Genomic DNA, 26,887 nt, shown 5'->3' with positions numbered 1-26,887 from the left:
CCGAAATCTCACCATGCAGCATTTTTTTCTTAGATGTAATGATCACTAACTCTCAGGGCTCTCTGGCTATATCTCTCTTCACGAAACCCACTGACAGGAATACACTCTTGCACTATCAAAGTACACATCCCAAACATTTTCTCAATAGTCTGCCAATATCTCAGTTTATGAGAGTAGCACGTATTTGTTCTGATGAAGATGACAAACTACAGCAACTTAATAAGATGTACGAGAAGTTTCGGGAAAGAGGATACCCTGTAGAAGTCCCTGACCAGGCACTAACCAAGATTGGGACCACCCGCACTAAGTCCTCTGGGCCTTTGGATCGACCGCTGTTCATCCATACATTCAAGCGTGAATCTGACCATATCAGACAAGCCATTAGGAATAATCTACATATTCTACAAGCAAACAACACATTGGCATATGAACGCAAAACGGGGCCCGTAATTGCACATAGACAGAACAAAACACTTTGTGATGTTCTCGTACAAGCTGACCCTAGACACAAATACGCTAAGGCTATACCGAGAATTTCACAGAAGATTGGCTGCTACAAATGCCACAATTGCAATCCTCAAATGCCCATGCACACTTATGTCGGCAAAAAAACTGTCACTTTTAAAAGGAGGTTTCAAAAACACATAAGTGATATTAGACTCGAAAAAAACAGAAGAGGACAGGCAGGTTGATCTTAACAAACCAGTGGCAGTGCATTTTGTCAAACATATACATCAAAACACACAAACTAAGGGGTCAATGAACATGTCCAACAACCCATTAGAGGAGGTGACCATACCATTAACTGCTACAACGTGAAGCCTTTTGGATCTTATAGGACTTAATGCCAACCTATCATTGACATGTTTTTTGAATGAGAGATAGCTGACCTATGTCCTTGACTTGAATGATGATCAAACTAATTTCCTTTGACCTTGGAGTTTCTTTCCTTTGCTCATCCCCCTTCTCCTTTCTTGTATATTGACTCACCTGTCTGGGTGATGGCCTCATGATAATGCAATATGGGACTATTTTGGAACCGTTGAGATTTTTCTCACAGGTATCTTTCCCTGCATATAATGAACCTTCAGATTAAATTTTCGAACGCAGGTAGCTAAACCTTTCGCAACTGCAACCAGGTTCTGGAGCCTTCCTTCCTCCCCCCCCCCCATTCCCACTTTCTCTTCCCCCTTTTTCTTTTCTCTTTCTTTCCTTCTCTTTTATTATTTTTATTTATTTTTCTTTCTTTTTTTTTTATTTCTATTATTTTCATTTTTATTTAAATTTATATTTATTTCCATTATTAATTTTATTTGTAGCATTATTATTATTTTATGTATTTATTTGTTTATTGTAACCTTTATTTATTCTTTTCTTTCTTATTTTTCTATTTCTATTTATTCATTTATTTTCATAATTACTTTCATTTCTATTTTATTTTCATCACTTTTGTTTTCCCCTTCTACTTTTTTTTTCTCTTCTCTTCGGTCATCTACATCTTTCTCTTTCTCATCTATTTTCAACCATCTTATTTGTTCTCCAAACTCCTTGGTCCCAATCTCCCCCTCTCTTCCCTTCGTTCTTCTCTTTCTTTTGTTTTTTCCACTTCCTATTCTTCTCTTCTCACATCACTCACACTGCCTACATCTACTCCTACTCCCCACCTCCCTCGATTGGATGTAGTCTGCCTCAATGGGCGGGGCCAGCCGGCGTCATCCGTTTCTAGGACATCAGCGGCCCCGGCAATGCAGCGGCCCCTGTTGCCTGGTCACTGCCCACCCATCACGCACGCGTGGCCAGCGATGACGCCTGTAATCTAAACAATTACCCCCACACTGGCGCCGATCTGGCACTGACATCATGTGGTTCCATGGCATTGACGGCCCCGGCACTACAGCATTCCTGTTGCCGGGTTACCGGCGCCGTATCGCGCATGCGCAACTGGTGATTACCGTTTTAATAAATCTAATGCTTCCCTGCACTAGCTCCAATTGACATCTAGATCATGCAATCAATAGTTATGTTCCCTAGCAACGGGCCCGTCCCTAAAATGACTCAGGATCCACAATACCAAATTTCATATGACAAAATATAGGTAATGTTAGTGGTTTCTTATGTTAACCCCTAATTTACATATGTTTGTTGTATCTGTTTTAATTATGCTAATCTTTTATTATGCTAATTTTTTTTTTGAGTCTTTTTTGGCGGGATTTGTGACGTCATACCTCTCGGGGAGGGGGGCAGATTTGGTTTTTCTTTATTTTCTGATTGGTCGATGGTTATTTAAATTCTCTCCACTGTTATTTCATGTTTATCACATGCCCGACGAAGGGGTCCTGTGCGACTCCGAAACGTTGCACCTTTTTGTATTGTGATCATGCAATAAAACTAAACCGTTTGGACGCCACCTTGTGCTGATCCTTGGTGCGCTGGCAAATATCTACATTGTGACTTGAACCAGTATCCAGCTGGTTGTTGCTGCAGCATCTAAACCTTTAGAGCTTATACCAGGAACGTGTGCAATGGGAATATGAGACATTATTTATATGATTAGAGACTCTTATATTTTTGGATAGAGCTGGGAGGATTAAAAGCCCTCTCAGGATTTTAGTGCCATCTGTGTCCCATTGTGGAGAATTTACTTTGTCCCGTAAACACAAGATGTAAGCAGAAATCTCTCTGAAATAAGGTAAAGCCCCTCTTAAGACAACTGTCACTGTAACAAATGTCCCTAATACAAGATTTCCCTATTCCCTTCTAGAGGTCTCCAGGACACATACCCACATTGGGGAGGCATACCCACACTGGGGAGGGATACAACAATGAAACCTGACAGTCTTTAACCCTTCCCTACCGTACCCAAAATGTTCTTTCTTCCTCTTAAGATACAGTGTAAGAAACGTATAAAGTACTGCTTTGTATACATACCTCCCAATTTCTGCAAAACCAGGAATGTAGCCCTCCAACATTTCTATAAATGTTTCCATCTCAAAATCCTCTTCTGTGGACGCTTGTGATCCCAGCTCTTCTAACAACCCAGTTACATATGAGAAGACGACTTCATCCATGGAACTGTGGAGATGAGAAAAAAGTGATTAATCCTGCACAGAAACAAAAGCTGATCCCGAGAACCATCTGCTGAATAAACATTTCCAGGCTGCCTTTTTCTCTTTCAAAAATGTGATATGCGTTTGTGCTTTTGAATATGGCCACTTCAATCAGAAGCTTTTGAGACAGGAATTTAATGGGTGGGCAGGGGACAAGACTACAAACGACCATCTTTCACTTCAACCGAAAGAACCTCTGGTGAGGAGGGAAAAAAAAGGTGATCGAGAGCCTGCAGCTTTTTTTTGTGGATCCATAAAAACACTTAAAAGCCTGAAAATGTAGAGGGAAATTCAACTTGCAACAATGAGCAGTTGTACAAGGGACCCATATGTCAGGTAAGAGCCATTGCCATGGTTCTGCAAATGCTCGCAAACGTTCTCTCACCCGCACAGGGTGCCTCCTCCATAGCAAGGGAGACTTAGCATCCAGCATTTCAGTCAAAAAATTGTACGATAGTGGACGGGCACAGTCCTAAGTGCAAAAATTGCTGAACAGAATCTAGAGCTGCACGATTAACCGTTAAAAAAAGAAAAAAATCACGATCTGGATTCAAACCCCCTACCGATCTTAAAACAGCATTTCCTTGATTCAGGGTAGAGAGTTCAAGCCGACAGCTTTAAATAAAACACACCAGGCAGCCTGCCAAGTGTCACAACATCGCTTAGGCAGAGATAACTATAAATAACGTAGCGTTTGGTTCTTTTAGAATTTAGATCAAAAGGGATGAACTTCGGTTTGCAGATGAGTGCAGTTTAACCACTTAAAGAGGAAGTAAAGAGCGATGGGTTTTACTTCTTTCCTTTGCCTCTGCAAAGTAAAAGCATAATGTGCTAGTATGCATCACACACCGTGTCTTCACAGTGCATGCGCCGATGACATCTGCACAAAACACAGTAAATATCTCCTAAACAGCGCACGTTTAGGAGATATTTACAGTACCTAGAGGTAAGCCTTATTCCAGGCTTACCTATAGGTACAACTTCCACAGAGAGGTTTACAATCTCTTTAAAAGATTAAAGTGGTAGTAAACCCGCTGTCTTCTTTTTTTGCCTACACCTGTAAGGGAAAAGGCATAATGAGCTAGTATGCATCGCATACTAACTCATTATGAGATACTTGCCTTAGAACGAGGCGCCGGCATCTCACCCGGTCCACGCCGAGGGAGCTGACATTTCCCCTCAGCGTGTCTTTCGGGTATCGTGGCTCCGCTGCTGTGAGTGGCCGGAGCCTCGATGTCGTCACTCCCGCGCACGCGCGCGGGACTTCTTTCCGGCAAGATCCGGCGTCTGCCGGGCTTTCAGCCGAGAATCCCCTGTGCGCATGCGCCACGGCAGTCAGCGGCTCATTGCGAGGGGAATATCTCCTAAACCGTACAGGTTTAGGAGATATTTTTTTTACCTACAGGTAAGCCTTATTATAGGCTTACCTGTAGGTAAAAGTTTAAAAAATAAGTATACAACCGCTTTAAACCTTTTTCTGACACTTGTTGCTTACAAGTTAAAATGAGTATTTTTTCCTAGAAAATTACTTAGAACCCCAAACATTATACTTTTAGGGTCTAGAGACCCTAGAGAAAAAAAAATGGAGGTTGTTGCAATATTTTATGTCAGCGGTCTTTCAAACACAATTTTTTTGGAAAAAATACACTTTAAGAAATAAAATAAAAAACTAAGCAGTAAAGTTAGCCCCAAATTTTTGGATAATGTGAAAGATGTTACGCCGTAAGAATTGTGAGAGAATCATGATCTTTATTCTAAGCAAAAAAAAAAAATCATGATTCTCATGTTAGTCAGAATCGTGCAGCTCTAATGGAATCCTTTAAGCATCCACAGTAAGACAGAAAGCCAGAGGGAATCTGCTAAACCTTTACCCAGGTCAGCCTGTCAGCGTCGTCCAAATTTCATTAGCTGCTTCATTCTACCCATAAGACTTTGGGAGACACTAATGGCTGATAATGCCGGCTGCATGGCCAAGGATACATCAGCTGTATTTCCAAATGTTAAATCAGGTGGAACCTTAAAAAAAAAAAAAAAAAAAGACTAAATGTCACCCACGTCTTCATGAATAATTTCCTCCATAGGATATAAGCTGAGCAAACCTCTTTAGGGGAAGAAACATCTGGTCAGGGTTAGCCCACATCACTCCCTCTAGATGACGATGTAAGAAGGAACGACTAGGAACTTTATGGCAGTTGCCATGCATCCAAGGGTGGAATTTTCAGAAATGCAGACCCAGGAAGTGGCAAATTCAAATAGCGCGGACCATTTTGGAAAGTGGATTCACTAAACCTTTTGGGCCTGAGCAAACCCTAGGTGCCGCCTCATCTGCTCCTTCCTCATTGTCCACCCATTCCTCCTTTAACCAAAAAGAAAGCAAATGTTCCCACATTTTACCACCTCACCCCACAGAAGCTTGCTCAAGTGGATGACCAATCCTTTGTACTAAGATGTCCACAGAAGAGGAAACCTCACTACTTCCTCTCACGTCCCAAAGGAAAGGGGAATGCCTCCATTTATGATCCTCCTGCCACTGGCTTGTATGCTGGAGAGTTGTGGTCGTATTTCCTGCATATCCTGCACTGTTGCTGCCATTTGTTAAACCACGTTTCCTGCTGCTGCCACGCCATTATTCCTCCTTTATTGAATTGTATTGTAACTGTACTATGTGGCCTCATGTTGTAAGGCGCTGTGAAACCTCCTGACACTATATAAATCCTAAATAATAATAGTAATAATTATTTGATCAGTGTTCAAACCAAAACTATGGCCACCACCATGCTGCTTTACTTTGGCAGCCATGAACCTCACATTAAAAAAAAAAAAAAAAAAAAAAAAAAAAAAAGTGCACTCCTAATAAATGTGTACCAGTAGACTACATGGGCACTCACCAATCTTACAGCAGGATCCGTTCATAATATGATCAGGATCCAGTCTTCAAAAATCACCTCAGGCAATGCCTCTTAGGACCTTCAGGGACCCAATACCCCTTTTTGGGGTCTACAGCCCTAGACCTGTATAGCACTCTGCCGGAAACACCTTGATCAGTTATTACAGCACAGGAGCAGGGTGCAGTACCGCATGATCGCATTACAGGCTTTGCCCATGTCCAGACTTCCTCCATCACAGCGGGGTCCAGGTAACATCCTTTTAAGAGCAAAAGCCAAAGGAACAGATCCAGCCAATAACAAACTCTTGAACCCAATCTGGAATCATCTGAGTACATGGCAGAGGCACATCAGTGCCCATCACCTTCTGACACTGGTAAAAAAACTGAGGTACTTCCTGTATGGGAGGGGTTATAAAGGGAGGACTTCCTGTCTCCTTTGCCAGCGTCCAGTCACCTGTAGGTGGCCTATAACCCAGGTAGTTATGAGTTATAGCTGGCTCCGTGTCCCACGATGTACTAGAAAAAGGGAGTTTTTGAACTTCATTCAGATTAATAGAAGCCAGAGATAACTGAAATTATGTGTGGAAATTAATGGGATTTATCATTTTAACTGCAAACCTCATGTCCGCTCTTCTCCAATGCTCCCCAGTGTTCAAAGTGCAGCTTGTATTTATGATAGAAATACCAGTTATCTTTTATTACCAAAAGCCATCTTGAATAACAAAGCGCCTGTGTAAGCAAGCTCTTGTTTTGATGAGAGGAACACAGTAGCTGACATAACTGATCTTCCTCTAAAAAATCCTAATTGGATGGCTGTGCCTTTAACACATTTTGGGTCAATGATTTGGAACAAATCTGCAGCAGAGTAAAGTCTGAACCTTCGATTAGCATACTTGCTCTTGACCAGTGACACTGAAAGCAATAAAACCAGAGAACTAGCATTTTCCTCCAAAATACCAGCATACATACATCTCCTACAGTATATATTGGTTTGATGAAAAAGTAAGCATTTACATCAAAAAGATGTCAATCAGACTGAACATACCTGAGATCAGCATCTGGGATATGGGACTGTATAAAGCTTGATAGGGTAGCTCGAATAATCTTTTCCAGCGACATGCCCAATTATTCCTAGAAACAAATAGGACAAGACTTGAAAAATGAAGTCCATACTGTTTTTTCCAACCTGCTAATGTTATTACAAAGACTTACAGCAGATAAGCAACAAATATAGCTCTTCACACTAGAACTTTCTCCTTAGAAACCGTCAGGCTCTAAATAAAGCAACTTTTTATGCTAAGAAATGGGGAATGCAGCAGAAATAAAGGAGCAGGCATAGGAACTTACAAACTGAATTACATAAGCACAATATAAATTAGCAATGACATTCATAAAGAGGACACAATCCTCAGCTTGTGAAGAATGGCAAGGTTGGGTTAGTTTTTTTGCCAAAGGAATATCATCTCATGAATTTACAACAAAATAGTGAACAGGAGTACATTTCTTACACATTGTCAACACGACACATACACTATGTACTGTATATGATATTATGGCACAAATCTACCTCCAGAAAAAAAACAAGCACACCTAAAATATATATTATACTATGTAAATCACTCAATCCAGTTTTAACCCCTAAAAAATAATACTAGACTTGTACTTGATTCCAACCTGTAAACCTAACCCTTGACCCAACCCCAAAAGGGCGTTGCAAAACCAGGTCCTGAAGTGTTAAACACAGTGCCTTTTTTCTATACGCTAATTTTTACACAGATGGACAAATCAGTGTCTCTGCAATTCAGTTTGGGAAACAATGCCTAAGGCCCCAGTGTTCACGTGAGGCCTTCCAAATACTTTTGATAATATAGTGTAAATATTTGACCTCTATTTTAGAAGAGATCTGCAGCATAAAAAAATAGTAAACGTCACATTCATGGTCAGCAAAAATCCTTCAGCACCATCATGAACAGCCAGAAGCAGACTCAAAGCCAACATGGAAAAAGAACAAAGACGAGCCAAATTGTGTAATTTTGCTTTAGACTATTAATGGTTATTCTAAGAAAGTTGCTCACAGTGTGTATGAGAGACCAAAGCATGTAATACCCCGTTGTGATCCAGCCAGTGGGCGTAATGGTGTCACAGGCTAGGCTCTGCTCAATGGATTTCGTCACACAGAGAACGTCGTCAGGAAAAGGAAGAAAGTAAACTGATTATGGGAGATATAGGGACGGTATTCTGCATCTCTGTACACTAAGCCTAAAGGACACAAACTGACCACAGAAGCACGGATCTGTTCCAGTGCTTGCCATGGTCAGTTTATAGTGGGGGTCAGCAACTAGTAGATTGCGGACCGATGACTGGTAGATCTGAGTCTGGTCTTGTTGACCCCTGCTTTAAGGCGACCTATGGGAGGACAAGCCTGCAGGTTATTTCAGCCCTCCCCAGGGAACTATCTGACCCTCCAGCCAAAGTACTGGTGCAGCCTTTAAGGCGACCTGTGAGAGGATAAGCCTGCAGGTTAGTTCAACCCTCCCCAGCTTTCCTAAACCTGCCTCAACATGGAACCATCTGACCCTCCCCGGTCATCTGGTCACAAACATAACAAACGTTTCGCCGAAGGGAGGAACAAGGTGAAGGGTGGGAACTTATAACAAGTTGTCAATTGATTGTGTTTCCTGTAGGGAGGAGCCCTCATCTCTCAGGTGTGCCGTCCTGAAAAGGTGATGGAGAAATGGATATTTCCATCAATCCAAGCCAACATAAGTTCAAACAAGTATATTCCTGAAATTTTGCTTCTAATTCTACTGTTATACAAATTACCCATTTATTCTGCCAGGCACTTGGGAGTCTTCTTCTCAGGTGGTAATAATCTGCAGGCTCTTAAAGCCTCTGCAGTATTGCCACCACAGTGTGTATATTCCCAGTCCATCAACAACTAAGCTGTCTGCTCATTGCTTGGCAAATCGGATGCCTTGCCAGCCTGTGATGGCATTCATTCACCATACTGTAGATGGAAAGTGATTCTGTACTTAGGGAGTATACTGTATGTCAGCCACACTTATAACTCTGCCTACAACAATAAGATGCTTCCCAGGTTGCCATGGAGCTACAGAGCTCCTGTAATACACAAAGTTGACGGAAGCCGCCAAGCATCTATTCTGTTTCTGCCCCATCCCACAGAACTGAATCCTGCAGCAATCACACAACCTTTATTAAAAGCCATTTGGAAGCAGTTTTACTGAATTATGTTGGTGATTATTAGCTAAAAATCAGATTATATTTTTTTTCAGCATGCAATTACTGTGTTACTTTAAACCAGTAGATAAAACATACTGTGAATGCAGAGTGTCATGGGCCTAAGGGGGTGTCACCACAGCACTTCTATTCATAGTTCACTGTGATGTATCATGCACCTACTTGGTAGTTCAATGAATGCTGGTTCAAGGAAAAAACAAAACATTATTTGCAGCAGTGCAATTACTATATTCATCTAATTATTTCTTTGGGTTGTCATAGAAAAAAAAAGTGAAGAAGATTTATAGTTTTAATGTCACATTCAATTTTTTCCCCACCTCTTAAGAACCTTAAAACCATGTCGGTAATAAGGAAAAATTTCCGGCAGTTGTAAGCAGGTCAGGTTTAACACCAGTCAGATCTGTGAAACAGTAGAAAGATCAAAGTTCCATTTGACAGAATCATTGAATTCCCACTCTGCTCAGTCATGGTCTTGTGGAACTCTACAATTCTGTCTAGCGCCACTATTAAGCTGACTGGTATGCAATTCAATAAATTAAAGAAACGCTAAAAGAAAAACATACAGCTTAGTAACAAAGAAGTCATAATAGTCGCTTAAAGCCCAACTTCAGGCTCACAATCCACTCCTCAGCAAGCCCCTACTGTTTTTTATTTATACTTACTTGAGGTGCGCATTCTCACTGGTCTCACAACTCGATTGGATTATGATTATCCAGTCAACAATACGATTCCACAATGCATCACGATTACTGCCCATGGTTTTCATTAAAAAAACATCAGTGCAGCCTTATATGTGCCCATCAGTGCAGCCTACCAGTGCCGCCCATCAATCAGGGTGGATAGAAATCAATGATTTAAAAAATAATCAGATTGCTTTGATTTTTATCAAATTTATTTTAATAAAATGCTTTTGGAGTAAAAATCTCCTAAAGATAGTTTTCTATTGAAGATTTTGGGGTCACCAGTATGGTATTTGTACATTGAAATCATATCCCCTCTCAAGCGTCTCTTCTCCAGAGAGAATAAGTTCAGTACTCATAACCCTTCCTCATAACTAATGTCCTCCAGTCCCTTTATTAGTTTTGTTGCCCTTCTCTGGACTCTCTCCAGTTCCAGCACATCCTTCCTGAGGACTGGTGGCCAGAACTGGACAGCATACTCCAGGTGCGGCTGGACCAGAGTCTTGTAGATAGGGAGAATTATTGTTTTATCTATGGAGTTAATACCCTTTTTAATGCATGCAATATTCAGTTTGCTTTGCTTGCAGCAGCTTGGCATTGCGTGCCATTGCTGAGCCTGTCATCTACTAGGACCCCCCCAGGTCCTTTTCCATCCTAGATTTCCCCAGAGGTTCTCCCCTCAGTGAATAGATTGCATTCACATTTTTGCCACCCAAATGCATTATTTTACATTTTTCTACATTAAACCTCATGTAGTTGCTCACCCCATTAATTTGTTCAGATCTTCTTGCAAGATTTCCACATCCTGCAGAGAAGTTATTGCCCTGCTTAGCTTAGTATTGTCCGCAAACACAGAGATTGAGCTGTTTATCTCATCCTCTAGGTCATTTATGAATAAATTAAATAGGATTGGTCTCAGGACAGAACCCTGGGGGACCCCAATTTCCACCCCGAATCATAAACCTTGTGATCTTTGAGTACATAGCTTGAAGTGCTCTATTGCTCCCTTGAGGAGCAAAATGGCAGCAGGCTGTAAAAGAGACCCATTTGGTAATATTTTATTGAAGTTCCTCTACCTATGGGTAGAGCAGGTATGCGTGCAAAATGCAAGCAATGCAACAAAGAGATGCAAGGCTTGGTGGCCTGAATGAAACATCATGAGAAGACGTACTGTGATGAAAGGACCATGTTCGAATTTTTTTTTTTATGTGCACCCAGCTGATATGTTCAGTTTAGGTTCTTTTGTTTGTTTTTTCAAAGATATTTTGTTTATGCACTTCAGTTGGTAAACATCGATGTTTAAGGCTGCATTCACACCTGATCGTTTTAAGCTCATAAAATGCTCATCTTAAACATTCCAAAATGCCCAACAAGCAAAATCACATTAATTTCAATAGCACCTGTTCACATATGAGCATTGAAGCAAAACGTCTGAAGCTCAAAAAAGTACGAGATTCTTTTTGGGCAGATTACAAGCATTTTTGGCCCCATAGACTTCAATAGAAACGCCTGACTTGAGCAGAAAAACACTCGTAAAAAAGTTGGAAAACACCCATAAAAAAACACTCAAATAGCATCTCACCACCCCTAATTTCCTCTCCCTCTCCTCCCCCTAGTGCTTAAATTGGCTAAACAAAAATACCTGAAGCTGTGAAAACGCTTGTAATACACTTCAAAAACGCTTTGAAAAAGCTTGTAGAAAAGCTGCAAAAAAAAAAAAAAAAAAAAACACGACGCATGAGAACGATACGCTCAGGTGTGAATGCAGCCTAGGCAAATACAAAAATATGTAATATAATGTAATGGTTTTAATACATAACATTTTTTCAGTAGTTCAACTATGTGTGCTTAACCCATTAACCTAAAATCGGTTCCGATATCGCTGTTTTACTAACCCGACAGCTTATTCTAAATAGGTAATCATTTTGTTTGCAATGGTTAAAGATTGTAACTACCAGCAAGAATGAGTCCTTACATTTAAAGAGCACCTGTCATTTCAGATCCATCATGGCAGCGCCCATTAGCGGCCATCCACTTGCCTGCTGCCGCCACATCCCTTACCTTGTTGTGTCACTGCCTCATCACCAGCCGTCCCATTAAAATGAATGGGACTGTCGGTGAGTCAGCAGCGGGTCAGAGGAGGCGCCGCTGCGGGACAGAGATGACAGTTGCTCTTTAAAAATTATGATTTAAAGTGGAGTTCCACCCACTTTTACAACTCTTCAGCATCCCTCACTAAACTGTGCACTGTAAACAAATTGGATATTTTTTTCTCAGCACCTACTGTATATCTGCTGTATTCATTTTTCACTTCCTCCTCCCTGGCCGCGGCCCATCGGATCATTTCCTGTTTGCAATGCCTTCTGGGTAGGGGTGGCAACTTCCTCTGAAACTGCCATTGCTATGGAAACCTGACCTGAAACCTGTTACACTGCTTGTGCTGAACTGAGCATGTGCGAGATCTGCAAGGATGAGATCCAGGAAGAAATACAGTCTGGCTTCAGATGCCCATACTTAAAGCGGTTGTATACCTTTATTTTTAACTTTTACCTACAGGTAAGCCTATAATAAGGCTTACCTGTAGGTAAAAAAAATATCTCCTAAACCTGTAAGGTTTAGGAGATATTCCCCTCGCAATGAGCCGCTGACTGCAGCGGCGCATGCGCACAGGGGATTCTCGGCTGACAGCCTGGCAAACTCCGGAGCTTGCCGGGCAGAAGTCTCCCGCGCGCATGCACGGGAGTGACGACATCGCGGCTCCGGCCACTCACAGCGCCGGAGCCGCGATACCCGGAAGACACGCCAAGGGGAGATGTCAGCTCCCTCGGCGTGGACCAGGTGAGATGCCGGCGCCTCGTTCTAAGGTAAGTATCTCATAATGAGCTAGTATGCGGTGTATACTAGCTCATTATGCCTTTTCCCTTGCAGGTGTAGGAAAAAAAAAAAAGACAGCAGGTATACAACCGCTTTAAGATGGCCACGGCCTGCTATAAGTTTATAAATTAACAAACTACTGCTATAAACTAACAAAACAGACCTTAGTTTACAGACTAACTTTACTAGAATACATTAAGCTTGTGTATTATAGGGGTATTTTTATTTAAAAAGTTTAATTTCGGCCGGAACACCACTTTAAATCGAGTTGATTTAAACCAAGCCTTTTTACTAGTGATTTAAATCAAATCCACCCTGCCATCAATGCAGCCTAACCAGTGCCTATCAATGCAGCTTCATCAGTGCAGCCTACCGGTGCCCATCAAGGCGGCCTCATTAGTGCCCATCAAGGCAGCCTCATTAGTGCCAAAATTACACAGCAGGAATCTCCCACTGTTGCATGGAGCTTGGATTTGAATTGCCCAGGGGCCGCGGTCAACAAAGTCCCGCCTTCTATGATACACATCACACTAGGGCTGAAACAACTAATCGATAACTAATCGATTATTAAATTAAATCGATGACTATTTTCATAATCGATTAATCGGCCAGTAACATAACAGGGTTAAAAAAACTAAAATTAGCCCTTTATAATACAAAAAGAGCAAATAATCGCTACTGTGTTTTTGCAGCAATTTGTGTTTTTTAATCTGCCCAACAACAAATTGTCCAAAAAAAATGCAAAATCATGTGAGCAAAAAATCAAAACGCACAGCAAAAAGCACTGCAGAAACAGATCAAAAGCAAATTGCATAGGTGTGTACCGAGCCTTATGCTGGCCACATGGATCAATTTTCAGACGAGAATATTCATACAAAAAATCTTTGTACATTCGCTGAATGAAAGAATTTTTCATTTCATGAAATTTTCACTTGTTTTTAAAATGAATGTAACTTCTGAACGAAAACCACATACACTGTCTGAAAATTCCTTTGACCAAGAAGTTTTCTATTATTTCCAAATTTTCCCATCACTGTGGTTGAAAATAAACGTTGATTTTACCCCACTAACAATTAGAAAATTGAACGAACGTTCTTAAAATGACATTTTTCAATTTTTGAAGGAAGATACTGTTTGTTTGTTTTTTAAATAAAAAAAAAAAATTGATTTAGGAGTCTGATGATATTTACCAGATTCACCCTTTAATATACTGTTAGAGGATATATACTGTATATACTATCTCTCCTCTAATAGTATATACAGTATATCTATTCTGTCTGTTATTCTCAGAGTGGATTAGAGATTTTGCTCCCTAACCATATAGTTGGTTATTTATATTTACCACTGCATAGAGATATTTAATAATAAACTGCCTTTTTTAAAACTTTACATATTAACTAAATTATACACCACACTTTTTTTAAAGGTTATTCACCGATTAATCGAAATAATAATCGGCCAACTAATTGATTATGGAAATAATTGTTAGTTGCAGCCCTACATCATACGGATTCAATTTCCTGGCATTGGATCAGTGTGCCATTTATCATAGGAGCTGGTCTAGGAAGCGGGACTTTGTTACAGCGGACTGCGTTTACAGATCCAAGGTCAGTGTGTGATCACACATACACGCTTAGGCATGGAGAGGAGAACAGAGGGGAGGGCTCTGACGGGGGCCGATGACATAATTGATGCAATCGCGATTCAGCCAATCTCTGCATCGATGCAGAATCGTTTAAGACTGAATCACGATGCATCAATTACACGATTATTTTCAACACCCCTAACACTTACCTTAGTCCAGATATCTTAAAGCAGGTTGTGGGTGGTCCTCAATGATTCAGAGTGTGGCACTGAAGTGATGACGTGAGTACAGGGTACCACTGTAACGCTTCCTCAGGTAGCAGGTCCAAGACACTATGGGACTGGGAGAAAGAATTGCCTATGGGGAACAGCATCAGGTAAGAGACGAGTATTGCAGTCAGACTTTTTGTTTTAAATCCCTGCTGGGGGTCTATTTTACCTTGGCCTTATTTCCAGAGTAGTTTAGAAATAATTGAGATTCACTGTGGAAATTAATGAATTGTGCCAAAGCAGATGCACACACAATCAGTGGTACAATAGCCAGTAGCTGAAAGTACTGGAAGCTGTATAACTTGTTCACTGAAGAACATATGAGGCAAGACTCTTTAATACTGTACTTCACATGCATTGCATTTTTTTAAGGCATCCTATTCAAATAATCTGAAAAGCGTAGAATAACCCACCGCGATTATGTAAGACTTTTTCCAATGCATTACAACACAGCATGTTGGTGGGAGAGGTCTCCACATAAACAAAATACTTCAGTCGTCCATGCATCTTGCATGCACTGTAACACACATTGATATGAAAAAGAGATTTGAAATCTGCTAAAAATTGGCCACATTCCTGGTAGATTGAGGAAAAAAGAACTCCCCTAGTAATTGGGACTTTTAGAGCTCTGAGGAATGCACAAACATGAAAACATGGAATGAATATAGAGTATTTATTGTTATCAAAAGTAATTTAAAAGGTATAAAATGTTACATGTACACAATTGCATATAAAAAATGAGTGGTCAGAAGCCACAGGGCAAAAAAGAAACCACTCAATGGTGGTACTGGAGATTGATACAGAAAAGCAAACACCAACACGTTTCGGAGTCCTTTGAGCTCCTTCTTTAGGCTGGGTTCACACCCATGAGAATTTCTCAGCATCCAATTCGCATAGCAGGAGAATATCTCCATAGAGAGCCGGTTAATATGTCTCCAGGGCGGCTGCGGAGCGCACTGCACAGAAATGCTGTGTGTGCGTCTTTGCCTTCGTTTCAGGGCCGAATTCAGGCAAAGATTCTGCCCTGATATGGAGAACAGGGACAAACAGCGTTGCTCTGCGATCCGCTGCCAGTTTAGGTGGGAACCGAGCCTTAGGGAAGGTTTTAACAATCTTGACAAATACAGTAGTGCCTGGGCATAGATGTGAAGCGCATGACCAATCAATGGTAAAAATAATATTTATAATGAATCCAGTCAATGTAAAAAAAAAAAGTGTGCAGAAAAATATGGTAAAAACAATATTTATAATGAATCCAGTCAAGGTAAAAAAAAGTGTGCAAAAAAATAAGAAATCCTCTTGGCTTGAGGCGACCCACATAGGGTGCACAGGGATTACCTTATCCTAGAGGAGGTTACCTCATAGGAGACGGGAAAAACCTCAGCTCAAAAAGTAGCCGTTGGTGCCTTTAAAGAGCCCTCAATCAGCAAGTATCCCAGACCAGAATGGCTGAAAGGGTACTCTCAGTGGGGAAATCCTCAACAGTATATAGTGTCCAAGAGGGGAATATTTGAACGCCAGTAGTTCACTAGATAGCACTGCTAAAAAGGATCCTCACTGCATGGTGAAACCTGCACACATAAGACCAGACCACCAGTCTGGTCTGGGGTACTTGCTGATTGAGGGATCTTTAAAAGGCACCAAAGATTACTTGTTGAGCTGAGGTTTTTCCCCCGTCTTCTATGAGGTAGCCTCCTCTAGGATAAGGTGATCTCTGTGCACCCAACGTGGGTTGCCCTCAAGCCAAGAGGATTTCTTATTTTTTTGCACACTTTTTTTTTACCTTGACTGGATTCATTATAAATATTGTTTTTACCATTGGTTGGTCATACGCTTCACATCTTTGCCCAGGCACTAGTGTATTTGTCAAGATTGTTAAAACCTACCCAAAAGGAGGAGCTCAAGGACTCTGAAACATGTTGGTGTTTGGTTTTCTGTATCAATCTCCAGTACCACCATTGAGTGGTTTCATATTTGCCCTGTGGCTTCCGACCACTCATTCTTTAAATGTAAATTGTGTACATGTAACATTTTATACCTTTCAATTACTTTTGATAAAAATAAATACTCTATATTCATACCATGTTTTCATGTTTGTGTATTCCTCAGAGCCCTAAAAGTCCCAATTGCTAGGAAGTTATTTTTTCTCTGTAACACGCATTGAAGTACAAGAGACTTCTAAATTAATGTTAAACATCATATGATCTTAGGTTTTTGTTTTTCCATACAGGAGAGCAGTACTCATGGCAGCTGCAGGCGGCCTTCGCAAATAAGCCTTTCCTGTATGAAAAGAATGGGGCCACAGTGGGCATGAGAATTAACAAAAGATGGCTTTCCTGGACAAAAGACTGTGTGGCTCCACAGTGGATCGAGGCTGAAGGTAAGTATTTATCCTGTAGGGCTACACTTGAGGCGGGGGCAAGTAATTAAAGTGCTTGTATATGCAGAAGATTTTTTTAAGCTAAAAAACCTACTGCATGCGGCTTCCCCTGCAGTAACACCATTCAAATACATACCCGAGCCCGATCCAGCGATGTGCATGAGAGCGGAGGCTCTCTTGCTCCTGATTGGTTAAGATACAGCAGCAGGAGCCATTAGCTTCCACTGCTGTCAATCAGAGCCAGTGGGGAGGGAGCAGGGGTTGGGCCAAGTCCTGCTCTGTGTGTCTTATGGACACTCAGAATGGGGCCCGAAAGCAAGTACACGAGTGCCCCTATACCAACTGGCTTGCTATGGGGGCACGAGCACCAGTGGGGAACCAGAGGAGGATTGGGGCTTCTCTGAGCAAAACCACTGCACAGGGCAGGCAAGTATGACATGCTATTTACTTAAACAAAAAAACACAAGCCTTTACATTTATTTTAATCTTTCTAACAATACCTGTCTGATCCTATTTATCCTTGAATAAGTTGAACGCTGTTCAACTGCTTCTGTTTTTTCAGCAGAGACCCCAGCACTGATGCTTGGTGAGTGGGCTAGCACTGCTGTCTCCTGTGAGTCCTGGGCAGAACCTTAACATTTCATTCATACGAGCATTTTAACTGATGGTCAAGTGATTAATGTAGAAATACATTATGGGGCAGTGCAGTAACTTGGTAATTAGCACCTCCTGCCTTGGAGCACTGGGATTCCGGCCAGGATATGGTCTACATGGAGTTGTCATGCTCCCCATGTTTGCCTGGGTTTCCTCCAAGTACAGCAGTTCTCACGGTTCAAAGACATGCTAGTAGGTTTATTGGTTCCTGTCTAAACCAGCCATGGTATGTGTAAGTACAGTGCCTTGAAAAAGTATTCACACCCCTTGCAATTTTTCACATTTTGTCACCTTACAAACAATGTCAATTTATTTTATTGGGATTTTATGTGATAGACCAACACAAAGTGGCACATAATTGTGAAGTGGAAGGAAAATGATAAATGGTTTTCAAAATACATATGTGAAAAACGTGGCGTGCATTTGTGTTCAGCCCCCCTGAGTTAATACTTTGAAGAACCACTTTTCGCTGCAATTACAGCTGCAAATCTTTTTGGGGATGTCTCTACCAGCTTTGCACATCTAGAAAGTGACTTTTTGCCCATTCTTCTCTGCAAAATAGCTCAAGCTCTGTCAAATTGGATGGAGGGCATCTGTGAACAGCAATTTTGAAGTCTTGCCACAGATTCTCAATTGGATTCAGGTCTGGACTTTGATTGGGGCAATCTAACACATGAATATGCTTTGATCTAAACCATTCCACTGTAGCTCTGGCTATATATTTAGAGACGTGGCCCTGCTGGAAGGTGAAGCTCCGCTCTAGTCTCAAGTCTTCTGCAGAGTCTAATGCCGCGTACACACGGTCGGACTTTTCGTCTACAAAAGTCCGACAGCCTGTCCGACAGACTTCCGGCGGACTTTCAGCAGACTTTCTAACGAACGGACTTGCCTACACACGACCACACAAAAGTCCGACGGATTCGTACGTGATGACGTACACCGGACTAAAATAAGGAAGTTCATAGCCAGTAGCCAATAGCTGCGCTAGCATGGGTTTTTGTCCGTCGGACTAGCACACAGACGAGCGGATTTCGGGTCCGTCGTAGTTACGACGCAAAAGATTTGAAGCATGTTTCAAATCTAAAGTCCGTCGGATTTGAGGCTGAAAAAGTCTGCTGAAAGTCCGGAGAAGCCCACACACGAACGGATTACCAGCCAGCTTTAGTCCGTCGGCGTCAGTTGGACTTTTGTAGACGAAAAGTCCGACCGTGTGTACGCGGCATAACAGGTTTTCTTCTAAGTTTGCCCTGTATTTGGCTCCATCCATCTTCCCATCAACTCTGACCAGCTTCCCTATGCCTGCTGAAGAAAAGCATCCCTACAAAATGATGCTGCTACCATGTTTCAAGGTTGGGATGGTGTGTTCAAGGTGATGTGCAGTTTTAGTTCCCGCCCCCCCTCCCCAAACACACACAGCGTTTTGCTTTTAGGCCAAAAAGTTCAATTTTGGTCTCATGTGACCAGAGCACCTTCTTCCACGTTTGCTGTGTCCCGCACATGGTTTCTCGCAAACTGCAAACAGAACGACTTATGGCTTTCTTTGAACAATAGCTCTCTCTTCCATAAAAGGCCAGATTTGTGGAGAGCACGAATAACAGGTGTCCTGTGGACAGATTCTCCCACCTGAGCTGTGGATCTCTGCAGCTCCTCCAGAGTTACCATGGGCCTCTTGGCTGCTTCTCTGATTAATGCTCTCCTTGCCCGGCCTGTCAGTTTAGGTGGACGGCCATGTCTTAATAGGTTTACAGTTGTGCCATACTCTTTCCATTTTTGGACGATAGATTGAACAGTGCTCCTTGAGATATACAAAGCTAGGGATATTTTTTTACAAAATAACCCTGCTTTAAACATCTCCACAACTTTATCCCTGACCTGTCTGGTGTGTTCCCTGGTCTTCACGATGCTGTTTGTTCACCAAGGTTCTCTAACAAACCTATGAGGGCTTTACAGAACGGCTGTATTTATACTGAGATTAAATTACACACAGGTAGACTATTTTCTAATTAGATGACTTCTGAAGGCAATTGGTTCCACTAGATTTTTGCTATGGGTATCAGAGTAAAGGGGGCTGAATACAAATGCACGCCACACTTTTCAGATATTTGTAAAAAATGTTGAAAACCATTTATCATTTTTCTTCCACTTCACAATTATTTGCCATTTTGTGTTGGTCCATCACATAAAATCCCAATAAAATACATTTGTTTTTGGTTGTAACGTGATAAACTGGAAAATTTCAAGGAGTATGAATACGTTTTCATAGCACTGTATGGTCCTTGAACGCAGAAGCTGATGAAAAATGTACAAAATGTGAAGTGCTGCATTAATTAATTATATAAATACCTGTATTAAAAGAAAATACTTCTCTCTGCATAAAGAAATGCTGTAAGATCGTGCAGCAGATCCATTCTGTTTATCTCCCATTCATATCTGACATCTCCTACCCTGTCAGAAGCCCGATTTGTGTGCATTCCTGTTAGCTCAAGCAGAGCGCTGTTACTTCTGCCCTTTCGCAGTGGGAGCGCTAGCAGTCAGAACAGGAAAGTTCCCTGCAGGACACTAAAAATGGATCTGGTTATTTGGATATACAGTCATGTGCTGCTGACAATCGTTGGCATGTGTCTCAACAGGAAACTGAGGTGATCACTGACACAACCCCCTCCCTGCATAATAATTAACTAGTCATTGCTAGTGTGTAGAGATGAGTTCAGGTGTGTTTGGATCATAGTCTGAACCCGCCTGAGCGTGTGTGCCAGAAAGCTGTTACCTGTACTCGGCCAATCATAAGTAGTCATGGCATCCCCCACCCGCAGCTGAATGTATACACACCCTGCAGCTGATTGGCCCAGTACAGATGACAGCTCAGACTAGGATCCAAACACATCTGAGTTTATCCCTACTAGTGTGGAGATCAGGCACAGCACACTTTCTTCATGCCCGTCTGCTGTGAGTGGGCTTGGGGATGTTTTCGCTCTGACATGCCCCCTCTCTCTGCTTGCATTGCGATCCCGCTGGTCCTGACAAGTGCCTGGTGTCCAATACCAATTAGCCCTAATTGTCCCCTTCAGAGCAGCACAGTGAGGCAGTAGTGTGGGAAGGGAAGCACGTTGACCATGATAGCTCTGGAAGAACTGCACCCTTCAAAAATTAGGCACTTTGTTCCCTGGGGTACAAGATCAATGAAATAAGATTGAGACTTTTTTAATTGGAATGCCAGTTAAAGCCTAACTATTCTTAAAAATGCTCCCCCAACCTCCTAATGCCTAAACTAACCTGTGTAAAAAAAAAAAATAAATACATTTTAAAAAATGAAGGAGGGGACATATACGCTTACCTATTTCAGCCTGGTTACAGTAGATATAAAATGTCTCCACACCCCTGTTAAAAAAAATTAAAAAAATATGGTTGCATAAGTGTGCAGACCCTTAAACTAATACTTTGTTGAAGCACTTTTTGATTTTATTACTGCACTTAGTCTTTTTGGGCAAGAGTCTATCAGCATGGCACATCTTGACTTGGCAATATTTGCCCCCACTCTTCTTTGCAAAAACACTCCAAATCTGTCAGATTGCGAGGGCATCTTCTGTGCACAGCCCTCTTAAGATCACCCCACACATTTCCAATCGGATTCAGGTCTGAGCCAATCCAAAACTTTAATCTTCTGATGGTGAAGCCATTCCTTTGTTCATTTGGATGTATGCTTTGAGTCGTTGTCATGCTGAAAGATGAAGTTCATGTTCCGCTTTCTAGCAGAAGCCTGAAGATTTTGTTATTGACTGGTATTTGGAACTGTTCATAATTCCCACTACCTTGACTAAGGCCCTGTTCCACCTGAAGAAAAGCAGCCCCAAATCATGATACTGCCACCACCATGCTTCACTGTGTGTATGGTGTTCTTTTGATGATGTGTCAAACATATCTTTTGGAATTATAGCCAAAAAGTTCAACCTTGGTTTCATCAGACCAGAACACATTTTCCCACATGCTTTTGGGAGACTTCAAATGTGTTTGTGCAAAATTTAGCCGGGCTCGGGTGTTTTTCTTCGTAAGAAAAGGCTTCCATTTTGCCACTTTAACCCATAGCCTAGACATATGAAGAATACGGGAGATTGTTTTCACATGTGCCACACAGCCAGTACTTGCCAGATATTCCTGCAGCTCCTTTAATGTTGCTGTAGGCCTCTTGGCAGCCTCCCAGACAAGTTTTCTTCTTATCAATTCTGGAGGGACGTCCAGTTCTTGGTAATGTCACTGTTGTGTCATATTTTCTCCACTTGATGACTGCCTTCACTGTGTTCGATGGTGTATCTAATGCCTTGGAAATTCTTTTGTACCCTTCTCCTGACTGATACCTTTTAACAATGAGATCCCTCTGATGCTTTGGAAGCTCTCTGTGGACCATGGCTTTTGCTGTAGGATGCAACTAAGAAAATGTCAGGAAAGACCTACTAGAACAGCTTAACTGTATTTGGGGTTAATCAGAGGCACTTTAAAATGATGGCAGGTGTATACCGACTTATTTAGCGTGGGATTAAATGTGATTGCTTAAAGGAGAAGTCCAGCCTGAGCTTCTTAGGCTGGGCTTCTCCTCTGGGTCACAGGAGTACAATTCGTTTTGCACTCCTGTGACCCGTTTTCAGCGGAGAGTGGTCTGAAGTCCGCTCTCCGCTGATGTCACTGTCATCAGTCAAGGCAGCGTGTCAACTCGACTCCCCAAGTCTGGATCCGCCACTTGCCTTGACTGATGGCAGCCAGCATCTCAGCGAGCCGCTCCCCGCCCCTCCACAGCCCAGCACTCCAATGAGCGTGCAGAAGCAGAGAGGAGAGACGCTGACTGACAGTCAGCAGCTCTCCTCTCGGGGAGCTGTGAGAACCAAGCTATCGGCGATGTTTGGTGGCTCGGTTCTCAATGCAGAGACGGCGGGAGACAGATGCAGCATCAGTCTGATGCTGCATTCACCTAGGCAAGTATAAATCTAAAATAAAAAAAAAAAATAAAAGAAACATACTTCTCTCAATTTTGAACACAGCTACATCCCGTTATTAAAGGGTGTGCAAACTTATGCAACCACATTATTTTAGTTTTTTACTTAACACCCCCACCCCCCTTTAAAAGATTTCAGTTTGTTTTTCAATTGAGTTGTACAGTTTATAGGTCACATTAAAGGTGGAAAAAGTTCTGAAATGATTTATCTTTGTCTCATTTTTTTACATCACAGAAACCTGACATTTTAACAGGGGTGTGCATACTTTTTATATCCACTGTACATGATCCCCTGTGTCAGCTAGCAGCAGCTGCAGGAATGGAAAGAGCGCCCGACAATGGCTGTTAAAGCGGGGAGCGAAAACATTACCCATAGGCTCCCATTATGCAGCCAATGTCACCGCTCCCTCCTCTCCTCTGCAGCCGCCAATAACTGACACAAGGGAGCTGTATCATGTGACTGGGTTGAATAGGTAAGTATACACATCTTTCTGTTAGGCCTTAGCTGGAATTCTACTTTAACCACTTCAGCCCCGGAAGGATTTGTCCCCTTCTTGACTAGGCCATTTTTTGCGTTACGGCACTGCGTCGCTTTAACCTCATGCCGACCAGCCACAAGGCTCGGCTGCGCGAATTGCCGTCATGTTGCGTCGGTAACAGCCGACCACTAGGGGCTGCGCGTGCGCCCCCTGCTCGCCCAAAAAGGCGAAGCAAGTGACCAGCGGTCGCAATCACCGCCACGCTCCCGCGATCGCTCGGGGCACACCGAGAATCAGGATCTGTGTATGTAAACACACAGTTTCTGGTTCTCTGAGGGGAGAACAGACAGCTCGTCTGCTCATACAGAGTATGAACAGACGATCTGTCATCTCCCCTGCACAGTCCCCTCCCCCCCTTCAGTTAGAACACACTTAACCCCTATCACACTCTTAACACCTTAACACACTCTCCTCCCCTAGTCAGTCTCATTCCCCCCACAGTTAGAACACACCTAGGGAACACAGTTAACCCCTTGAGCACCCCCTAGTGGTTAACCCCTTCACTGCCAGTGACATTTTTACAGTAATCAATGCAATTTTATAGCACTGATCGCTGTAAAAATGCCAATGGTCCCAAAAATGTGTCAGTATTGTCCGACGTGTCCGCCATGTTGCAGTCCCGATAAAAATCGCAGATCGCTGCCATTACTAGCAAAAAAATAATAATAAAAATGCTATAAATCTATCCCCTATTTTGTAGACGCTATAACTTTTGTGCAAACCAATGAATATATGCTTATTGCGATTTTTTTTACCAAAAATATGTAGAAGAATACATAATCGGCCTAAACTGAGGATAAAAAAAATATGTTTTTTGTTTTTTTTTTTTATATGTTTGGGGGATATTTGTTTTTTCAAAATTGTTGCTCTTTTTTTGTTTATAGCGCAAAAAATAAAAACCGCAGAGGCGATCAAATACCACCAAAAGAAATCTCTATTTGTGGGGAAAAAAAGGACGTCAATTTTGTTTGGGAGCCACGTCGCACGACCACGCAATTGTCATTTAAAGCAACGCAGTGCCAAATCGCAAAAAGTGCTCTGGTCTTTGGCCAGCCAAATGGTTCGGGGCTGAAGTGGTTAACTGACAATTGCGTTGTTGTGCGACGTTGTATCCAAACAAAATTTATGTCCTTTTTACCCCACAAATAGAGCTTGCTTTTGGTGGTATTTGATCACCTCTGCAGTTTTTATTTTTTGCACTATAAACAAAAAAAAAAATATTTTGTACTTTGTACTATAATAAATATACAAAAAAAATGTTCATCAATTTAGGCTGATATGTATTCTTCTACATATTTTTAGTAAAAAAAAAAAAAAAAAATCGCATATTGATTGGTTTGCGCAAAAGTTATAGCGTCTACAGAATAGGGGTAGATTTATTTATTTTAATTTTTTTTTACTAGTTACTGCGGCGACCTGCGATTTTTATCAGGACTGCGACATTGCGACGGACAGATCGGACACTTGACACATTTTTGGGACCACTGACATTTATACAGCGATCAGAGCTAAAAATAGCCACTGATTACTGTATAAATGTCACTGGCAGGGAAGGGGTTAACACTAGGGGGCGCTCAAGGGGTTAACTGTGTTCCCTAGGTGTGTTCTAACTGTGGGGGGAATGAGACTGACTAGAGGAGGAGACAATCGGTGTTACTATATACTAGGAACACACGATCGGTCTCTACTTCCCTGACAGGACGTGGATCTGTGCATTTACACACACAGATCCACGTTCCTGCTCTGTCACGAGCGATAGAGGGTGCCCGGCGAACAATGCACTCACTGGGCACACGCATCGGCTCCGGGGACATGCGGCGCTCCTGCTCGATCGTCTTAAAGGAGCAACGTATACCTACGGTGATTTGCGTAGTCGTGCCAACCTGCTGCAGTATAACTGCGGCGGCTGGTTGGCTAGCGGTTAAAGTAATTGTAAAGTCTAGGTTTTTTTTCCTATAAAAATAACAATCATGTTATACTTACCTGCTCTGTTGCAGTGGATTTACACAGAGCAGCCTGGATTCTTCTCGGGTCCATCTTCTGTGCTCCTGGCTCCTCCCTCCTGTTTAGTGCTCCCACAGCAAGCAGCTTGCTGTGGGAGCACCCGAGTCACAGCTCCGTGTGTCCATTCAGACACAGGAGCCCAGACCTGGCCCCCTCTCTCCCGATTGGCTAGCTGACTTTGACAGCAGCGGCAGCCAATGGTGCCACTGCTGTGTCTCAGCCAATCAGGAGGGAGAATCTCAAATGGCTGCGACAGTCGTGGACATCGGAACCTCAGGTAAGTGTTAGGGGGGCTGCTGCACACAGAATGCATAGAATGTATTAAGATAAAAAAAACCTTCAGTCTTTACAACTCCTTTAACCCCTTCCAACCCGTGCTATAGCTAAAATATGGCTACAGCGCAGCTCTCCAGTTCTGGGAGGGCGGTCTTACTAGAACCATGCCTCCCGTGTGTCCCTTGGGATGTGCTCTGACCACTGTGTCTTTTGGACACAGCTGATCACAGATCGCAGTAAAGAGCCAATCACAGCAGCCCTTTACCGTGTGATCAGCTGTGTCCAATCACAGCTGGTCACATGTAAACAGACTTGCTGGTTATCTGCAATCCTTTCCTCACATGCTTTCTCTGTGTGCCGATAACCGGCAAATCTGACAGGGCACAGTGAGTACATTCTTTACGCTGATCATTAGTGCAGCCCCATCGATGCAGCTTATCAGCGCACATTAGTGAAGAGAGAAAAAAAAAAAAAAACACTACTTATTTGCAAAGTTTTATAATAGAAACTAAGAAAAACTTTTTTTTTTTTCAAATATGCTTGGTCTTTTTTCATTTTTGTTTAGAAAAAAAGCAAAAAAAAAAAAAAAAAAACCAGTGGTGGTTAAATATGTGCAGGGAATCTGGTGACTAGAACAGCCAGAGCTGCCTTTGTGTTCTCAAGACTTCCCTTGAGATGTGAAGGGGGATGGAAGCAAGGCTGGCTCATCGATAATGGGAATAATAATGGGAGAGCAGGGAGGGTTCTGTATTGTGCCACATGAAGGTCTCCACTGAGTGGAAGCCATGTTTGGGGCTCCAGACATACTGACAGTTCTAGTTCGAGGGAACCACAAAGCCTGCAGCCCTCTTCCCTGTAGATACATTGTGAGGGTATCATTCAATAATAGGAGGCTCAGCTTGTCCATAACAACCATGCCCTGATAATACCCATGGCACCGGGCAGTAATGGCCGCACTGAGAACACTGCACCAAGGGGACCGCCATGACACAAACACCCAACACAGACCTGACACCGTTCAAACCTACCGCCCGTATCCTGTACACACAGCCAGACCTGCAGCGCGCCTCCGCTCACAGACGTCACTTCCTCCCTACCTGCACACACGGGGACTCAAGAGCCTGTGGCCGCCATGTTGCTTGTGGGCAGCCCAATGTTACCGATCTGTAAAGCAGAAAAACACCAACCATTTTTTATATGTAACTATTTTCTGAATACACATAGGGCGCACTAATTATTGACCTGCATGTGGCACTTTTTTATCAACAGGTATAAGCGTAAGCTGCAGGTAAGCTAGTATCCAATCAAAGGAGAGAGGCGGGGCGTGTGTGATGTTTGTGTACATTCTACTTTCACTGGCACCTGATTGTGGTTGGATCCATCCATGCAC

General features: G+C 42.4%; 1 protein-coding gene across 2 annotated transcripts in view; it reads right to left on the bottom strand.

The window, feature by feature from the left end:
- The window catches only part of CUEDC2 (CUE domain containing 2), a 63,938-nt gene extending 37,326 nt beyond the window's left edge, over nt 1-26,612 (bottom strand). For both annotated transcript variants that reach the window (XM_073596603.1, XM_073596604.1), the window contains exons 1-3: nt 26,526-26,612; nt 7,040-7,125; nt 2,929-3,072 (exon numbers count right to left, since the gene is read on the bottom strand). In XM_073596603.1, coding sequence (XP_073452704.1) covers nt 2,929-3,072; nt 7,040-7,113 — 218 coding nt within the window. In that variant the 5' untranslated portion in view covers nt 7,114-7,125; nt 26,526-26,612. The remainder of the gene's footprint in view (nt 1-2,928; nt 3,073-7,039; nt 7,126-26,525) is intronic.
- Nucleotides 26,613-26,887: the final 275 nt, after the last annotated feature.

The sequence above is a fragment of the Aquarana catesbeiana genome, linkage group LG08 (genome assembly GCF_042186555.1).
Source record: "Aquarana catesbeiana isolate 2022-GZ linkage group LG08, ASM4218655v1, whole genome shotgun sequence".
Lineage (NCBI taxonomy): Eukaryota > Metazoa > Chordata > Amphibia > Anura > Ranidae > Aquarana > Aquarana catesbeiana.
This window is presented reverse-complemented; position numbering and strand designations above follow the sequence as displayed.